At 55.1% G+C, this 18,061-nt stretch overlaps 3 protein-coding genes across 3 annotated transcripts; 1 reads left to right on the top strand and 2 right to left on the bottom strand.

The window, feature by feature from the left end:
* Positions 1 to 1,072: 1,072 nt before the first annotated feature.
* On the top strand, positions 1,073 to 2,864 carry VOLCADRAFT_66420 (uncharacterized protein; the record flags this gene model as incomplete). Its single annotated transcript, XM_002955913.1, has 6 exons — positions 1,073 to 1,204; positions 1,278 to 1,441; positions 1,743 to 1,936; positions 2,056 to 2,111; positions 2,227 to 2,448; positions 2,646 to 2,864. 6 exons carry the CDS (start codon positions 1,073 to 1,075, stop codon positions 2,862 to 2,864), a joined length of 987 nt encoding a protein of 328 aa, XP_002955959.1.
* Positions 2,865 to 5,684: 2,820 nt separating this feature from the next.
* VOLCADRAFT_121477 (uncharacterized protein) lies at positions 5,685 to 8,925 on the bottom strand (the record flags this gene model as incomplete). The annotated part of the gene is made up of 5 exons (XM_002955965.1): positions 8,636 to 8,925; positions 8,246 to 8,478; positions 7,130 to 8,121; positions 6,483 to 6,688; positions 5,685 to 5,762 (listed from the first exon to the last, which is right to left on the bottom strand). Exons 1-5 carry the CDS (start codon positions 8,822 to 8,824, stop codon positions 5,685 to 5,687), a joined length of 1,698 nt encoding a protein of 565 aa, XP_002956011.1. The 5' UTR covers positions 8,825 to 8,925.
* Positions 8,926 to 14,717: 5,792 nt separating this feature from the next.
* VOLCADRAFT_32096 (uncharacterized protein) lies at positions 14,718 to 16,606 on the bottom strand (the record flags this gene model as incomplete). Its single annotated transcript, XM_002955966.1, has 4 exons — positions 14,718 to 14,956; positions 15,520 to 15,798; positions 16,201 to 16,315; positions 16,475 to 16,606. Coding segments are annotated over 4 exons (765 nt in total), but the record flags the coding sequence as incomplete, so codon positions are not given.
* Positions 16,607 to 18,061: the final 1,455 nt, after the last annotated feature.

The raw sequence follows: 18,061 nt of genomic DNA on the forward strand, positions 1-18,061 counted from the left end.
GGGGCAAAGTCAGTACGTCCACTGGAAGCACAGCGAATGAGTTGACGGCAAGGAGTGCACGCATGGCCGTATGGCCGACGTGGGTTTGTCGGCTGTGTACGGCAGCGTAGGCTTAGGTATCCAAGCAGGGCGTCTTTTATCTTGTTAACTAACAAGAAAACCTAACAGTATTAGCTTGTGGCGTCAGTTAATCGGTTTTTGTAGTGCATTTGGGATTTCAAGCTAGTAGGCACGTTATGGCGATAACCTTGCGTCTGTACGTCCGAGGCATAGATGCCTTTGGAGCCTTTCGCGCCCAACAATGGCAGTCACCGTCAACAGAAACTACAATGGGTTGCTTCTGCAAAGCCACTTCCATGGCTGCCTTCAAACTCGTGCGCAGCTCGGTAATGGTTCGCAACGGCTCTGCATGCGCTGCATGCGCTGCCGCAATGCAAGCGTAGATGACATCTCCACGCGTCCATTGAACACCATAATTAAAAGCTTTAGACATAGTTCGGTTTGAGACCCTAAGTAAGTTCACGAGTTTAAGATACGGGTGTATTACATACTGGCTTTTAGGCGCTTGGGCAGGCTTGGGCTAGAAACGCCCACCACACCTTGGAACTGTCGCATGTCTGTTGGAAAACAAGAGTATGACCTGATGCAACAATGACATGAATGCTGTCTGCGTAAATCATTTAGCCAGTTATAATGCATAGTGCTCTCCAAATGCAGATGCTCTGCTCACATGTACCCCGGACCCAGGCACTCCATGTCACCGTTAAATGAAATGTAGAAAAAAACAATTTGTACGATGCCAAATTTCTATTAAACCATAGTATGAATTCAGCTGCGTTGTTGTCGGATCGAGGTATGGTGACCAACTTTGGAATGAGGCCGTGTGCATGGGCAATTATATATTGTCAGTAGCATTATAAGAAAACGCTACTGGAGTTCTCACGGCGCCGTTGCACCATAAGGAAGTCGTACATGACTTCGTACGAGCAATGCAAAAGGAGGTGTACTTATGCTTCTCATGTGTCATAGAACGTGACTAAACTTGTCTTGTAATTGGGTTACACAGGAAAAGATGGCTGAGAACGGTAACGGCACCCTTATCAAAACCAAGCCACGCTGCGAGCGCAACCGCGTTCTGGTAACTGGAGGTGCTGGATTTGTTGGGAGCCATCTGTGTGATTATCTTGTGGAGCGCGGCGACCATGTACGTTGTGCTTGTCAAAAGAGATCGGTTCATTTCCATGTTCAGTCACCACGACCCATATCGTAAACTTCAGGTGATCTGCCTTGACAACTTCTTCACGGGTAGCAAGGAGAATATTGCACATCTGCTGGGAAAGCCCAACTTTGAGGTTATTCGGCATGACGTCGTGGAGCCGATCCTCCTTGAAGTGGATCAAGTTTTCCATTGCGCTTGCCCAGCTTCACCAATTCATTACAAGTGGGTTGTTTAAGATGTTGTTTGGGGAACGGAGCGTGGGTGCTTTCGTGCGCTACAGCAACAGGTTTCAGCTTTGCCGGCGGCTCATTTACACCCTATGATATGCCTCTGACAGCACGTATGTGATTAGGTTGTTATGGGAGCCTGCTCCGTCTGCTACCCGTATGATTAGCCATCGTATGGCTCGCATACGTGGCCTTAACCTCCGCCACCACTCCTAGTCCTCCGGCACCACCCTCTCGCCTCTGTCGAAAGTCTCATACCCATATGCTGACCCGGCTTAAATGCCCTGGGCCCATAGGTACAACCCAATCAAGACGGCTAAGACTAGCTTCCTCGGGACGATGAACATGCTGGGCCTTGCCAAGCGCTGCAAGGCGCGATTCCTCATCACCAGCACCAGCGAGGTGTACGGTGACCCATTGGAGCACCCTCAGAAGGAGACGTACTGGGGCAACGTGAACCCCATCGGCGAGCGCTCATGCTATGATGAGGGTGAGCACTCTTGGACTGAAATCAGTCTCGATGTCACTTGGACAAGCACCCCCGCTCTTGCGTTGTTAATGTTCGTTGTATGCTGCCTCATGCACTCCGTCACCTTCTGTCGTCGGCAGGCAAGCGTGTGGCGGAGACCTTGGCGATGGACTACTACCGTGAGCATGGCCTGCAGGTTTGTTACATTCCAAATCTTCTGCACTCTCGTAGGCTGCTTTTTTCGCGTTAACGTCGGGGTTTCGTGGCAAGCCTCAGCGGCTTTAAACAGATGTGTAATTGATGCTGCCCAGGTCCGCATTGTGCGTATCTTCAACACTTACGGCCCTCGCATGGCCCTGGACGATGGGCGTGTGGTGAGCAACTTTGTCAGCCAAGCGCTGACGAACAAGCCCATCACGGTTTATGGCGATGGTCAGCAAACCCGGTCCTTCCAGTACGTCAGCGACCTCGTCCGCGGCCTGGTAGCAGTGATGGACGGCCCTCACATTGGGCCCTTCAACATTGGCAACCCGGTGGGTGATGCGGGGACCACAAGTACGGCAGGGAGGAGCCATGTGTGTTACGACAGACGCATTGTTTGGGTGGGCCCTATGCCAACTGTGAGGATTTGGTATGTAGTTTCGTGCGTGTTATTCAAAGGGCGCTTGCCTACCGGCATATTGACCATGCATGCTGAACATATGCATTATCCCTCAAATGCTTTCTGCAGGGTGAGTTCACCATGCTGGAGCTGGCTAACCTCGTCAAGGAGGTGGTCAACCCCAACGCTGTGATCGAATACCGCGAGAACACTGCGGACGATCCATCCCGCCGTCGCCCGGACATCACTAAAGCTACGGAAATGCTGGGGTGGAAGCCGGAGGTGCCACTGCGGGAAGGGCTGCTGCGCATGGTGGATGATTTCAAGCGCCGCCTAGGCGTGGAATGAGCGACGCTAATGCTGGTGCTAGAGGGGATTGCAAGACTGCATGGACTAGATTGCTCTGGGTCTGAACTGTTCCTTTGGTTCGCATCCCAATTTGATAGGTCTAAGATGGTTTCGGTCGCCTTGATCGTAGGGGCCCCGTGACGGGGATTAGTATTTTTTTAGATTGCCGGCTTTCACTGCGTAAACTCATGACGTCGCTTTAAGTGCAAAAAAAGATTTTTGTGAGGGATCGATTGGGAAACCGTCGAGGTATGGTGGGATTTACAGGGAACTGCCTGACATTCCTCGACTCTTTCGGAATCGATCACCACAGAAATCTTTTTTTACACTTAACGACGTCGTGAGTTTACTCATAGATAGCAGGCCTTCTAAACAATACTAATCCCCGTCACGGGGCCTCTGCGACCAAGGCGACCGAAACTATCTAGACCTATCAAATTGGGATGCGAATCACAGAACAGGTCAGGCCCAAAGCAATCTAGGAACTGCCTGACATTTCCCCAATTATTTTTGTCGCTACGCACCTGGACGTGATCTTGCGCTTCCGATGTGCGTTAGTTAGCTCAAGTTACAATTACAATTTCCGCACGAGTGCGGGTGTGTCGGTTAAAGCTTGGGGGCCATGGACGGTAAATCGTTATTAGTGCGGTTATGTGGTGGACCATCATCGTCCTCCCTTGTCCGCTTCAGCACTCAGTGCCTTAGAGCAACGTGCCGGGTCTTCCAGACTTCCGAGAGGAACTTGGCTAGCGCCAGGGGTGGGGCCTCGGTCATAATCGTGCGCATGTCGCGCCCTTGAAACACGAGGTCGCGTTCGTATTTAGCCCGTGTACTTGTGAGCCGGTCATTCCGCAAAAAGCATGCATTTCATTTTCAACCGCCCCACAGTTGCAAAGCCTACATGTACGCGCGGTGCACTCACGGCCTTTAGGCCCATAATCTCTTGACTCCCAACAGCCTAACCGGAAACACATAAGCACTTTATGCAAACGTTGGGGCATGGCGGTTTCAGCGTGGGCCAGCCACTTGTGCCGCGTGTCCCTAAGCGAGGGCGCCCCCATCCAGTTCAGATAGCGGCAAGCCTTGACGCCGGTACTTCCACTTGGGAAAGCGCTTTGGATCACCTAGGGTATCCAGGCACTCCCACCGGGCGTCCAGCCGACTAGCGAACTACTCAAGTATGCTTCCCACTGGCAACCTAACGGTGGCGTAATGCGCGATGAGGTCGTAGCCACGCAGACCGGTTGGGGGCTCAGCTCCCAGAAAGCATCAACAACTCTACCAAACATAGCAGGGCCAACAGCAGGACCTTGCTCGTCCAGCACTCAGCACACACACCCCTCGTCCCCAACTTGTTCTGTATCCCCCAGTGCCAGCTCAAGGTCGGCAATCAAGGCCCGGTGGCACAGTGTCCCCGGCCTCTTGACAATTAAGTTCCAAGGTTGGAACTCAATTGTCTGGAGCGGCCTCTATTGACAGCTCATGATAAAGGGAAACCATAGTACGGCTCCTCCACTGACCACATACATGCGCGTTGTTCCTGAACCTCGCCATTGAATTCTCGAATTCACACCACTACATTTCAGGGAACCCAACCTAAGACTCAAAGCCTCACGCTACGCGTATGTAGGCTTGCCCACCTGAGGAGTTGTCTTACTGTGTAGTGGGTGCGGTTGGGGGTGCTGCAGCCCATGCTGTGATGGGACTTATGATAAATGGTACGAGTATGGTGAGTCGAATGAGGTGCGCTTACCGACGGAAAGGTTACAAGGAGCAAAGCTAACCGATGGGTTGTGCTCTTGTAACAAACTCCACACTACAAAAACATTCGTCGTTTTGTACTTGGTACTCCACACCTTGATGGCCGAAAGGCCGACTTCTTCGCCTGGTTTGCCTGGGATGTGTTCGGGTAATCCTGGGATGCGTTTGCAAAAGTCTGAGCCTCGTTGTCCGTAAAGACAAACACGGCAATACAAACAACATAAACGTGCTCCTCTCCCTGAACGCGTCTCCTCTCCCTTTTCTCCTTGTGGACGCTTTGCTCACCAATCTTGCAAATGTACTTGCCGGTTTCAAGGTTCAACTCCATACACGTTCCTCCTGCAGTTCTCGAGTACAACGTTCTATAATTTATAACTAGTTCTTCTTTCCTTATTTGTCTTCTTTGCTTGCCGCTTGACGTTGCAACTGTTTCGGACGTCGCACCCCATATGTCTGGTCGATTTGCGTCATGTGAACTTTCCTAACCGTCTTTTGTAACCATTTTGTAACCGTCATGCTCGGCTTCGCACTGCACATCTTCCTGGCTTCTGCATTTTGAATTTTACCGTGTTTCCTATCTTATTCAATAATACCGCGCTTCGGTCCCGGCCGCAGCGCCTCCTGTTACGACATCCTTGCCGGGTTGCGCAGAGAGTAATTGTGTCTCAGTTCCGAGCATGCTCGTCCATTTTTCGTCCAACACCTAGGTTCTTGCCCACCTTTCAGGTGGTCACCCAACCTCAGAAAGAGTAAACCAATAACCAACCCATGCAGCCGGAAAAGGCATTGCCTTGCCTTGCCTTGCCTACGTTGAGGTGGTCAAAAGGGAAAGGCAGGGGGTACAACAGTCATAGGTCGCGCATTACCGCCAACGCCGGCATCATTTCCGGCCTAATTATCCTTCTATGGAAGATACCGTAGTGACAGGAAATGTTCGTGATTTTATTGTTCGAGACACCCTCAAAATTACACCCGAAATTATTGGTGAAACTGTTGAATTCGTGAGAAGCCAACGCAACCGAAGCAACGGTGCCTGCAATATTCGTTAATGGGTCCGACTCAGAACGCCGATTGACGCAAAAGCTGGCCAATGCATGCACGGTTATTTAGGAGCGGCAAAACCAGCTCTATCCGTAGCTGGGGCGCCGCGAGCAAGTGTGAAGAGTCCGCATTGAAGGAGGCTTTGTTGCTTAGGCCGCTTGGCCCTCGGATCCATGTCCATTCAATTACTATGGATGTATATATGGCCAGGAAAGTGGAATTCGACGAGTAATTACTGTGTTGAAGGCATTATACGATTTGGCTTCGGAGCACACATATATATTTGTGACGACCATCGCCTGGAACAGCTTGTAATTTATATGTGACATAATTTCGTGATGCTGTCACGAAATTAAAATCACGAACATTTCCTGTCACTACGGTAAGCACCGCCCCTCACAGTGACTGTTGATTACTTTTGCAGGCAGGCGATTTTCCAGCCGTTCACAAGGCATTGCCAGAAAACGTGTGTGTCCCCCAAGGGCATCAGCGCACAGTCGTCAGAGCAACGACTAAGCACCATCCGACTTAAAGTCTCACGCGCACTTCCAAGGATCGCAAAGTCACACAACCCAAACGCCACGATCAAGGGAAGGGTAACACGGTAGCAGTTGGACAGTCCTCCCAAAACTATCCTCCCAAGCTTCCCTGCGGTCGTCTAAGCCCCGTTGAAGGCCGTGACCCTAACATGAATGCCGAGTCAGCACTCAGTGTCCCCGGAATGAAAAGGCCCCCTCCTGCCTCAGAGCCACCACGGCTGCTGGTGCTGGCTCGCCGGCTATCCGGCCTGATGCCGTCCACCACAGGCGGCCACACCGTGGAAGGTGAGGGGGCCCTCGGTGTACTCGTGCCGAAGCCCTGACGTGCTATAGCCAGGGCCTCTGCTGTGTCGCGATGCTCGCTTGCTACCATGATAGCACGTTCGCTGACGTCGCAGCGCCGGTTACGTTCGTTCACGCTGACCTGGCGCATCCGCTCCATGTGGGTCACTACGGTGCGGTGTTGGCGCGCACTGTCGTCGTCTGCAAAGGAGAGGATTGGACGAGGAGGGTAAAACAGTAACCAGGATTGTATTAATATGGGCCTCTCCACGTGGACTCCGGCACAGCTTAAAAGCCGGCCCGTATATTAAAAGGCGCGCAATGTGACGGCGCGAAAAAGCACTTTCGGCGCTTTAGTTGGACTTAGGGTTTTCTGGTAGGTGGCAAAGCAAAAGGCAACCTTCCCGGTTCACCCAACGGGAGTACAGGACCCTGGGCTGTCGTTCTTCTATCCTGGCAGGTGCCAGGTGGCAGCATTACTGGCGGACCAAAGGCACACGAGCTGCTACCGTGTGGAGTTCAGCATACGCCGCAAATGCTCGCTGCCCCCTTTGCGCGCGGAGGAGCTGTGATAGCCGTTGAACCCACAGCCATCTACGGGGAGAAAATGACAATCAGGGCAATCGTATCCATCTCCCGTACCTCCTCCTCCTCCAGAGCCGTTGGCAACGCACTCAGGCGCCAAACGGGTGTCAACGGCGCTGCGCAGCCGTAGCTGCTTGGCGAGCAGGGCCGCGCCGTCCACGCCTAAGGAGCTTTGAGGTCGTGCGCCGGGGGGCAGGCGCAAGGGCCCCAACGTATACCCCCGCGCCCGATAAGCCAAGAAAGCACGCTGAATGACCCGAGCAGACCTTTCCCGCATGAATGCCTCCACACGCAGGTGGTGAAGGTGGCGCCGTGCATGCCACGCACGCACAGCGCATTGCAACATGCCCACGGCGAGGAGTCGCTGGCGGTACTGAAGCGCTGATTCGCGGGATCGCCAGGCGGCTTGTAGGATGCTGGCCGCGGCGTGCTGCGCCGCCAGCTCCTGCCGCCGCAGCGCCGCACGCCGTCTGCAACAATAGCCGCGCCAATGCGATTGAATGCACACGGCGGCCCCGCACTGCACACGGTGCAGCCGCAGAGCTTCCGCTGCGGCCCGCTGGCGCTCCGCCTCCGCTTCCTCCTTTGCCTTGCGCTGCTGTTCTGCTGCTTCGGCTGCCTCCTTAGCCTTGCGCAGCTGTTCTGCTGCTTCCGCTGCCTCCTTAGCCTTGCGCTGCTGTTCTTCTGCTTCGGCTGCTTCCTTTGCCTTGCGCTGCTGTTCTGCTGCTTCGGCTGCTTCCTTTGCCTTGCGCTGCTGTTCTGCTGCTTCCGCTGCCTCCTTAGCCTTGCGCTGCTGTTCTTCTGCTTCGGCTGCCTCCTTAGCCTTGCGCTGCTGTTCTGCTGCTTCGGCTGCCTCCTCTGCTTTCTGCTTTTGTTCCTTAATGCGCGCCTGCTGCTCGGTGCCAGGACCGTTTTGTGGTGTACGACACACCACACCAACTTGTGCGCTGTCCAGCGGCAAAGGTCCGTTGAGCAAGGTGATAATGTCTTCCACCTCTTCTGAAGGCCGCTGAAGCGTGTTGTGTGCCGTGCGATCCCAGGACCTACGGCTATGGGCAAATTGGTAGTTCTCAGCCCCGTCTTACAATGGGTCCCAAGGGGTCTCGCCCCTTTCCGTATGTTACTGTTAGGCTTATTGCGACGCGAGACACACTGGCCGGCCTTACAGCTTACCTGCTGCCGTCAGCAGGACTCTCCGCAGCTTTCGTGACATCATTGGCCACAGTGCAGTTCGCAGGTGACGTGAGCGGCCTCTCGTTTCCAGCGCTTGACGACGCGCCGCGCTTTCCTGCACTAGCTGTCACAGGCGGCTTGTCCAAGAATGCTGGTCGTTTAGGTCCCGTGTGCAGTATGCCCAGAATTTCCTTAAGTTGCGCTTTCGCATCGCCCTTGCCCTTCAGTACATCCTGCGCAACCACAACGCGCACCAACCCCACATGCAGCCGCGCACGTCAAAGGAATGGAGCACATGCTACTATGTCCACTCTGTTGAGCGTTATGATTCAGAGCCTTTCATCATTTTTCAGAAGTTGCTAAGGAGATAAGGGTAACCTTGGAACTCACGCTGCTTAACAACTCATTGAGCTTCTTGCAACGGGAGAGGACATCGAGGTTGCCTGTCTCCTTGGTATGTTGATCAAAGGCTTCCTTTGCTTCAGTTCTCGTTTCCTCTGCAACCCATTTCCTCGCAGCATCCACTCGGGAAGGCCGCCCCGTGTTGTTATTGCCATTTGCCTTTGGCCCTGATGACATCTATGCCCAAAGGTTGTCAAGGTGAAATGATTACATGTGTTGCGATATGGTTGGGGCAGGTCCAGATAACTATTGGTCTTCAGTCTTGATGCGCTGTAACGAGTATCCCTTTCAGTTGATTACAATATCGCGTCGAAACAACGGGACTGCATACCTAGCGCAGAAAAACCTTCGAAGAAAACAAAGCTGGAGCGCAACGCAGCGCAGCGGTATGCTATCACCTCGTGGCATGAGTCAGGCATTATTCTTCTGAGTGATATGAATAAAAGGAGTAACTAAAACGTGAAGCCAGAAGCTATGACGAAGGTCGTTAGAGTCCGTTAACCCGTTCCCGCTCCGGTGTCGATCGAAAGCTAAGTTTCGATCAAGACCTGCAACATTATCCAACACACGGCTTTGTAAGATGTAGGTTATGTAGCAGTATGATACATAGTTGCCGTTGCTTACTTATTAGGCAGTTGGGACTATGGCGCTAGCAAGGAAAGATAATGCATACAATCGCTTACAGGGCCTCTGGAAGGCTACAATGCTACATATGCGTGTATCCATAATTAGCATCCTGATGGTTGTAAAGCGGCAGCCTCGGTCGCCATAGGTCCCCTGGCTAAGCACAACTAACTTACGGGCGTGACTCAACTTGTGGGTTACTAAAGTAAATTCCGCTCGCTGCGCACGTATGCCAAAAATTTGCTACAACCACACAACTCCAACTGATCTTTCCTTCTGCTGCAGGAGAACACCCGCCCTCTTCTCCAACAGCTCCCCGCAGGCGATCAGGGCGAAACCCCTTCAAACTTCCTTCCAATTCATTCAACTGATAGATACCATCGCCCACGCAGCTTTACTGCAACACTCTCGGAACAACCGCAGGCATAACCCCAGTCATCAGAAGGCACCGTTACCTACAACCACCTTTCCCCCATTCTCCTCCAACATCATTTAGCGGATACATGAGGACGAAAAAACTCCTTTGACTCCCTTTTGAGTGACTCTTTTGAGAAATTTCTTGTAACACAATTCAAAATGCGAGCAACAATAATCACCAGCAACGTCGTCTTCAACACGGTGAGCATCAGGGATCATCGAAGCGCGCAGCCAGGCAACTACAGCCCAATAACTGAGCTCCTATCGGCATTTCATGTGCTGCAGGGCGATAAAGAGGTAGCGATGAACATGCAAACAACAAGCGCGCGCATCTGTCGTGTTAACTACTACAGGCCGTGCTCCACAACGCCATCCCTTCTCCATATGCACAATCCAACCCCTAAAACCTACACACGCAGGGTGGACTAATCAAAACCCTTTCCTTTTTTTCTAAGACAGAGCCAATCAGACAGATCATCAAAGGCTATCAACGTCACGTAAAACTTGAGCGTCACTCAACAAGATGGGTTTGCTGCGGAGGTCGATAAAGAGCAGAGGAACGGAAAGGAAAGCAGACAGAGCAAAGCAGCAAACCCGTCCTGTTACTCCCACAACAGGTCTACAGGCCGAGTACCCAACCCCCCCTGCAATGCTGTCAGCATTGGCTGGCTGCATTCTGCTAAATTTCTCCACACACTACTGTATTGGAGGTGAAATTTCGGGAGGAGGAAATCGGAACGTCCAGAGGCGCACGGGGAAAACGATGACATGTCTCTTCACATCTCCACACACTTTTTTCGACCGACCGCGATGTCCACAATTCCTGTACAAATCAGAAGCCACGTGTCGTAACGCGTTCGCTATGTACACGTAATAATCTTTTCTGTTAAACTGGCACCAAATGTGAAAAACCTTTCTTTCAGCAGCAAGTTGTGGAGCTCTGAGAAAACCGCATCATGAGCTCCACAACTACAGCATCATGCGAATATGCGTGTTAGGGGGAAGAAGGCGCGCGCGTGTTGCAGCAGTACCGCCTTGTGGTGGAACATGCCTCGTAAACAAAACACCGATACATGCCTCTTCACAACGACAACCAACCACATCATAAAGCCAATATATCGTACATCTAGCCGGATTGAGTTCTTGTTCTTGTTTCCTTGCAGAACAGGACGGTAGGGGACATGACCCGCTTCTGCCGTACATGACGCTGTCCACATAGCGCCGTACACGGTACAACGCACATTCACATTTCCCGCTCGAGCGTCGAGCGCCTGTCTGCTCCTTCACAACACGCTGGCTTCTGGCACGGCTTCCAGCAGCAATATTTTGGACGTGTCTTCTCGCTTACAGTGCGCGTCCGGCCTGTAGACTCTCAGCAGTGTGCCCTTGCTGGGCCGCCTCGCGGTAAGGTGACACGGGCCCATACCCGCAACACCCGTGGCGTTCCCCGAGCTGAACGAACGCGCGGCCTTCCCGCCATACCCCACGTCTAACGAGGGCAGCAGCACGTGTGTCGTACCGGTGTTGACCATCTCCGTACCGTCCATGCCATCGCCGACGGTGCCGGCCCTGTATGGATGGTGGTGATGGTGCTGGTGCTGCTGCTGCTGCAGCAGCCCAGTGCCGCTGACTCCGCACACAACAGGAGTCGGTTGCGCCTGACCGGGACCGTAGCCATGCAGCAGCTGCCCCGAAGGAAGGTAGCCCGGATGCCCCACGCCAAGCGCCGCGTGGTTGTGGTGCTGCCCACAAGGGTGCCTGTGGCGCTGCGCGTAGCTCATGCCGCCGCCGGCGCCATTGGCGCCGGCGCCATTGGCGAGGTGCAGGGCGGCTTGTGGCTGGGGAACATGACGGCTGGTCGCGCCGCCTGCCACTGTAACGGAGGCGGCGGTGACGCCGCCTCCCCCTCCCCCTCCGCCACCCGACAGGGCCGCCAACGCCATGGCCTCAGGCGCTGAGACTCGTCGTTGTGGCGTGGCCTGCAGCGGCGGCAGGTTGGCGGGCAAGGGACCGTCCGGAGAAGAAGGTCCGGTGCCCGTTACTGGCAGGCCGCCGCTGCCGCCGCCGCCGCCACGACCGAATGACACGTTACGCAGCGCACCGAGGCCTGGCGCACCGCCGCCGCTGGAGCTGCCGCCGCCGCTTGAGTTGCCGCTCCCGGGTGCTGCGTCGCTATTTTGGGTGCCGACCGCCGGCCTGGACGGGCCCAAGACGACTTGAGAGGCCTTTTCCGCACGGCCCTTGGAGTCCTTGAGGGACAGCGCGGCATAGAGGACCGTGTCTGACGCGCGGCGGCCGTCGTTCTGACCTAGCGACGCAGGGCCCGCCAGACTGCTCTCCGAAACCTCCACCTCAATCGAAATTCCCTCGGCATTTCCATGTCCTGCTTGTGCCCCGAAGGCACCGACGACCTGAAGCGGCGGCCGCGAATACGAACCGAAGCCATGCGCCGGAATGCACGACGGCGCCGCGACCATGCTGCTGCTGCTGCCGCCGCCGCCGCCATTGCCGCCAAAGCCGTCATTGCTCAATCTTCCACCAGAAGGGCCAGAAGGTAAGGACGGACCTGTTATCGCCATCGCATTGTTGCCGCGGAACGTGCCGTACGCCAGCGGCGGCGGCGACACGGACATGCGGCTCCCACCGGTGCCGGTAGCCATTGGAAGGTTGAGCCCAGAGGACGGTGGCAGCTGGAAGGCGGCGCCGCAGGAAGTGGGACCGCCGTTACTGCTAAAGCTGCCATGGCTGTTTGGCACAGCACCTGGACCTAGCGACGGCGCAAGGCTGCGGCCCTGCAGCCCGCAAAGACCCGGCACGGCTCGATTACCAACAGACCCGCCGCCACTGCCCAACGGGAAAACCTCATTTCCGGCCAAAGAATGCGCCTTGCGGTGCATCGTAATTGTGTCGTACCCCGCCAGCGGAGGGTTATTTGGATTACTGAGGAAAGTAGGGCCCATGAAGGCGCCTTGAGAGGGGCCGCCGTACGATATCGCACCGCCATTGCTCCCGGGGGCTCCGCCGGCGCTCCCGGCGCCGCCGCTGCTTCCGCTGCCGCCGGCAGCTCCGCCGTTGCTGCCGCCGCTGCCGCCGTTGCTTCTTAAAGGCGCCGCGGAGCCGTTCCATGTGGCACGCTGGTACGGCGGGCGCTGCGTGGCCGCCGGCAGCTGCTCCGGAACCGCCCGACTGGCGTCGGCGCTGGCCCCGGCGTTACCGCCGCTGCCGCCTCCGCCGCTCCCCGCCATCGCTCCACCTCCACCGCCAACACCGGCAGCAGGAGCCCCGTGCGTCGTCTGACGCCCGGGACCACCCAGTTGCCGTACAGCAGGGTTCACCGTGGGTACGGCAGCGGCGCCGCCGTCCCCGTCATTACTCAGACGCCAAGACATGCCCCTTCCCCGCACGGGCACCAGCGTGCTCGCCGCAGGAACAACCCCCAGCGTGCCGCCTGTAGACCCATTCCCGTTGCCACCCGGTTGCGGCGGCAGCTGTATTCTTGGGGAGCTTTGTTGTGAGCTCTCCGACCCCGTTTTAGAGCGCTGCGGCAGCAGATGGTGGCTGTACGGCTCCGACATGGGCTGGAGGTGCGGTTGCGGCTGCGGCTGCGGCTGCTGCCCCAAGGCGCGCGCTGCCATGGTGCCGGGTGGGGCGGTGATGTAACGCTGCAGCGGCGGCCGTTGCTGAGACTCCACCGGGCATAGATCAAGCTTGGCGGCGGTGGCGGCCTTGGCGGGAAGCGGCGGCCCGGCCATTGCATGGGGGGGCAGCTGCTGCTGGGGTTGCTGCTGGTGCTGCTGGTGCTGCTGGTGCTGTGCAGCCATGCAGACCGGTGACGGGCTCGCGCTGGCGCTGCTGGCACTGGCACCAAAAGGTACAAAAGCCTGAGGCTGCAGCGACAGCGGAGTGACCGGCTGTGGCGGCGGCTGTGGCGGCTTGTTCGCCGACGGCGGCGGTGCGCCGAGGCGGCGGCCGCCCTGCAACTGTAGTACGGCTTCTCGCGCGGCAGCTGCGGCCGCATTCGCCTGGTCCTGGGAGAGCGCGCGATCCAGCTTCGACCGCATCTCCGGGTCCTAATTGGATTAAGATTTATAGGCATAAAAGTTAAATTCTTTATATTTATTACGAAATATACGAAGTAAGGCCCAAGAGGAAGAGGATAGTTAGGACACAAGAATATTCGCGGGTTGCTAGAATCCGCGCCCCAGTTGGCACCGACCCCAATCACACACATGCCCGCGCGTAACCCGTATAGTTATCCACATGACCGCACTTTACAACCATCCATATATGTGCGTACGTGTATAAGCCCTTCGCCGCAGCGATGGACGAGACTGGACGAACATGCGATCCACGCGCTCCGAAACCACACCCGAGCCGCAAGGCACTATGTTGTTGAGTTACAAACAACAATGTTTTAGTAGCTGTGTGCTGTTGTTGCTGCTCTGTGCACGCATCCCGGTCGCGGGCAAAACGTGTCTCACACACACCCGCGCGGCCGACGTACCGGATAAGCCATCAGGTCGGAGACGGGCAGGGCGTCCGTAACACCGTGGAAGTACGGCATTGCGAGGAGCTCGTCGGCCGAGGCGCGGTATTTCGGATCCGGATCCAAGCAGGCCTTCAGGATCTGCATGGCGGCCGGACCCACAATGCCGCCGAGCCTGCCGCAACGCAGCGGCGTTGGCGCTCAGAGAGGCGTTCAGCGGGTTCTATGCACATATGAGGTGATAAGGCAGTGGTATTCCCGTGGGAACCTCGGTCCATGGCATTTCTCCACGAACTCTCGACGTCCATTTCCCTGACCCCTCTCTCCCCACCTCTCTCCAGCCCCAAGTACACCTCGACGCACAGAAAGCACGAGCACGAGCACGCCGTGAGAAGGAGGGAGGTGGGGCCCCCCTGGCACCCACCCTCCAATTTGTCCAGCGAGTATCGCACACACGCACAGACACACACGCACCAAACCAAGTGCAACCCTGTAACCCCCAACCCAACACGCTGCAAAGAGGCCCAGCCCCGTCCCGGCTTGCCTTTGGTCCAGGGACTCAATTTCTGAGGGCTTGGGCAGTCGGAAGCAAGCAAACTGCGGATCTGCCTCTAGCAGGTCCAGCTGGTGCTCCGTCATAGCCCCCAGGGACTTGAGTATGAGCCAGAGCTGGTCGTGGTGGTTCTTGCCGGGGAACAGCGGCCGACCGATGAGCATCTCCGCAAAGATGCAGCCCAGCGCCCAAATGTCGACTGGTGGCCCGTAGTGGTCGCCGACCAGGACTGCATCGCAGCAGCAGCAGTAACAACAACAACAACAACAACAACACCCTGATTTTGCGGCGTCACGGTGGGCTCAACGTGTCACGGCGCGGGAGAACCACTGCAAGGAGATCAGAAATGAACTGTCAAAGGGGGTAACGAAAGACCAATGGTGAATCCAAAACGAATCCAAAAAAGAAGCCAAAAAAGAAGCCAAAACGAATCCTAAAAAGAAGCCAAAAAAGAAGCCAAAAAAGAAGCCAAAAAAGAAGCCAAAAAAGAAGCCAAAAAAGAAGCCAAAATGGCGGGAGGACGGGACAAAAAGGGAGAAGGGGGGAAGGGGGAAGGAAGCGAAAGGGGGGGATCCGGGGGGTACCAGCCCAACCATTCCGGAGGAAACCACCCACGCAAAACTCGCGCCAAGATGATTATACTTGCTGCTGCTTTATTCCTCCCTATTCCTTAAAACACCTCTGTGAACAGCCTTTTCATCATCCACTCTTCCTTACCTCCCCATTTTTCCCTCTTCCCTCCCTCCCCCTCTTTCCTTCCCTCCCTCCCTTATTTACCTCCCCTGCAATTACCTTCCGGTGGCCTGTACCAGCGGGTAACAACGTAGGTGGTGTACGCCGGGTCCGACGCTTCGTTGTCGCACGCACGAGCAAACCCAAAATCACAAAGCTTCACAACGCCGTTTTCCGTTAACAGGACATTAGATGGCTTCACGTCGCGATGTATGATCTGCTTCTTATGGAGGTAACCCAGGGCCTGGAGCATCTGCCAGGTAATGGACTTGACGACTGCGGGAGGCAGACCAGTGCGGTTCCCCTTGAGCTCCTGTAGGAGCGTCCTCTCCACATACTCTGAGGTGAGGTGATGTGAGGCGATGTGAGGCGAAGGTCGAAAGCAGAGGGCACAAGGAAGGAAGCACAAACGACGGTGCAAATTTTACCAGGTTCAACTTTTTGTTAAACTGGGTGTGGCCGACGCCTTTGCCAAGCCATAGGAGGTCCCAGGCAAGGGCAGAGCTGGATGCTGGCTGGTATGCCTGACTGCAGCAGACGCAACCCGGGGCATTAGAGCTAAACTGCGGCTGTGGTCCTTTAAACTTGCTGCTTACGGCGCGTCGTTTGGCGTCTTGTTTGGCGGCGACAGCACTGGACGTGTCTCTGGAGATGTATAGCAGTGTAAATGCAGTGACGGTACAAGACGCGGTGGATGACGGCGTGCTTCATACCTGTGCAGTGTTGGAGGATTAAACTCACCGAAGACAAGGTAGAGGCGACCGCTCTGGCTTTTATAAGCTTCCAGCAGGTTTACAATGTTGACATGCTTGGCCAGTTGCAGCACGCGCACCTCCCGCATGGCGATTTCGCCCTCCTGCAGGGCACAGACGTGAGGTCTTAGGTTTGAGCTTGAGAGCGCATTGGAAAGCAAGGGTTCTGCATGCATGAGGGGGAAGGGGCGTCAGGAAAGTCCTAGCTAATCGTACGGCCAGAAACATGGGATTTCTCCTGACGCGGTGCGCACACATGCAACGCGCACCTCCTCGGTGGCTGGCACATCCTTCATCTTCTTGACCGCCACAAGAACTCCTGTGTTTTTGTCTCGCGCCCTCCAAACGGATCCATATGCGCCCTCGCCCGTCCGGCTCATAAACTCGTATTTCTGTGGGAATACGTTCCCGAGGCGGGTTTCACTGGCGAACGCTAAGAGCGAAGGCATGGAATACCCTGCAAATGATATGCTGCGTTAACTCAGGAGCATTTCCTCAGCCCTGTGAGCAAGAGGTCCTCTTGTGCTCCTGCTACCTGCGCCAGCGCACCATTCTGCCAACACCCTGCCGGCTTGAGCATCTCGTCTATTCGGAAACATAGATAGAATATCTCTCTAAAGACCTTTGTTTGCAATCACCGCGTGTGTGCCAAAGCCCTCCATCGCCAACGCCCTCAGTCGCCGGTCAATTAAGCGAAGTGAAACAGAGAACATCCCAGCAACTCGCATGTACAGAAAGCAGCAAAAGATTACGAAAAATGCCTTTTATCCAAAGCCGACCCCAGGCCAGGGTAGAGGCATCGAAGCATTTGGGAAGCAGGGCGCGCCCTTACTCGCAATCGCAAACGTTATCCACAAAAAGCCTGTACATGACATACATATGCAGTCCCTCTTTGCAGCTGCCTGGCTGCAAAGGGAGTGGTTGCAAGACCGGCGCGCGCGTGACAAGCCCCACTCACCTCCATGCTTTCAAGCAAAAGGCTGCACCATATGCTTAAAGTGGTTCAGCTCAGAAGGGCCAGAAGCATCCGCAAACGGCAACAGCAGCTTGGAGGATGCCCATACTGAGCAGCTTCCATAATCTGAACACAAATATGAACATAAATATATTTACAAAGGACATGGAACCCACAAGCGGGTGATTCCGAAATGCACAGTATCATAATTTCGCTGCGCACTTGTACGTCCCGGTCCTCATCAAAGCAAGAAGGCAAAGGTACATTGGAGGCATGTCTTTTCCAAACATGCTGCAGCTGACAGGCAAGGAGACACGAATGGCAGTTGCTACCGAAAAGTGTTCTACTAATTTGCCCGTGGCGTCTTACCTCCTGATACCTCGACAGCGAAGCTTAGGAGGTAAATTTTTATGTAGCACAGTGTAACCCTTTGCCTTCCTTACACCAACCGTTTATCTCTGTAGCTGGCCAGGTCCAAGACTTCCAGTCGAGTTGTTCATGCCGTATTGCGTAGCTCTGGGGCACCGTAGACGCCTCAAAGTATTCTTCTTCGTAACCCTGTCCTTGTAATGATTAATTTCGTTTTACGTTATATAAAAAGTGAACAGCAGAACACCGGGGATTTACGACAGCCGCCATATCTTTGGGAATCTATCCGCTTTCGGCCCAGGTGTACTGCGAACTTTCAGTGAAGCCCTCAAGCCGCAGATATCACACCCTCATCAAGCTGTGGGATTGCTGTACCGGTATGTTCACCGTGCACGATCCAATCTTACATTTTTTAACCAAGTAAATGTACTAGCAGGTACGGTACACGCACATGGTCTGCTCATGTAATCGAATGTGCGAGTCCCTGCAGAACTCAAAATCCGACACAGCACAACAAGTACCGTAA

The sequence above is a fragment of the Volvox carteri genome (assembly GCF_000143455.1).
Source record: "Volvox carteri f. nagariensis unplaced genomic scaffold VOLCAscaffold_56, whole genome shotgun sequence".
In the NCBI taxonomy this organism is placed as follows: Eukaryota; Viridiplantae; Chlorophyta; class Chlorophyceae; order Chlamydomonadales; family Volvocaceae; genus Volvox; species Volvox carteri.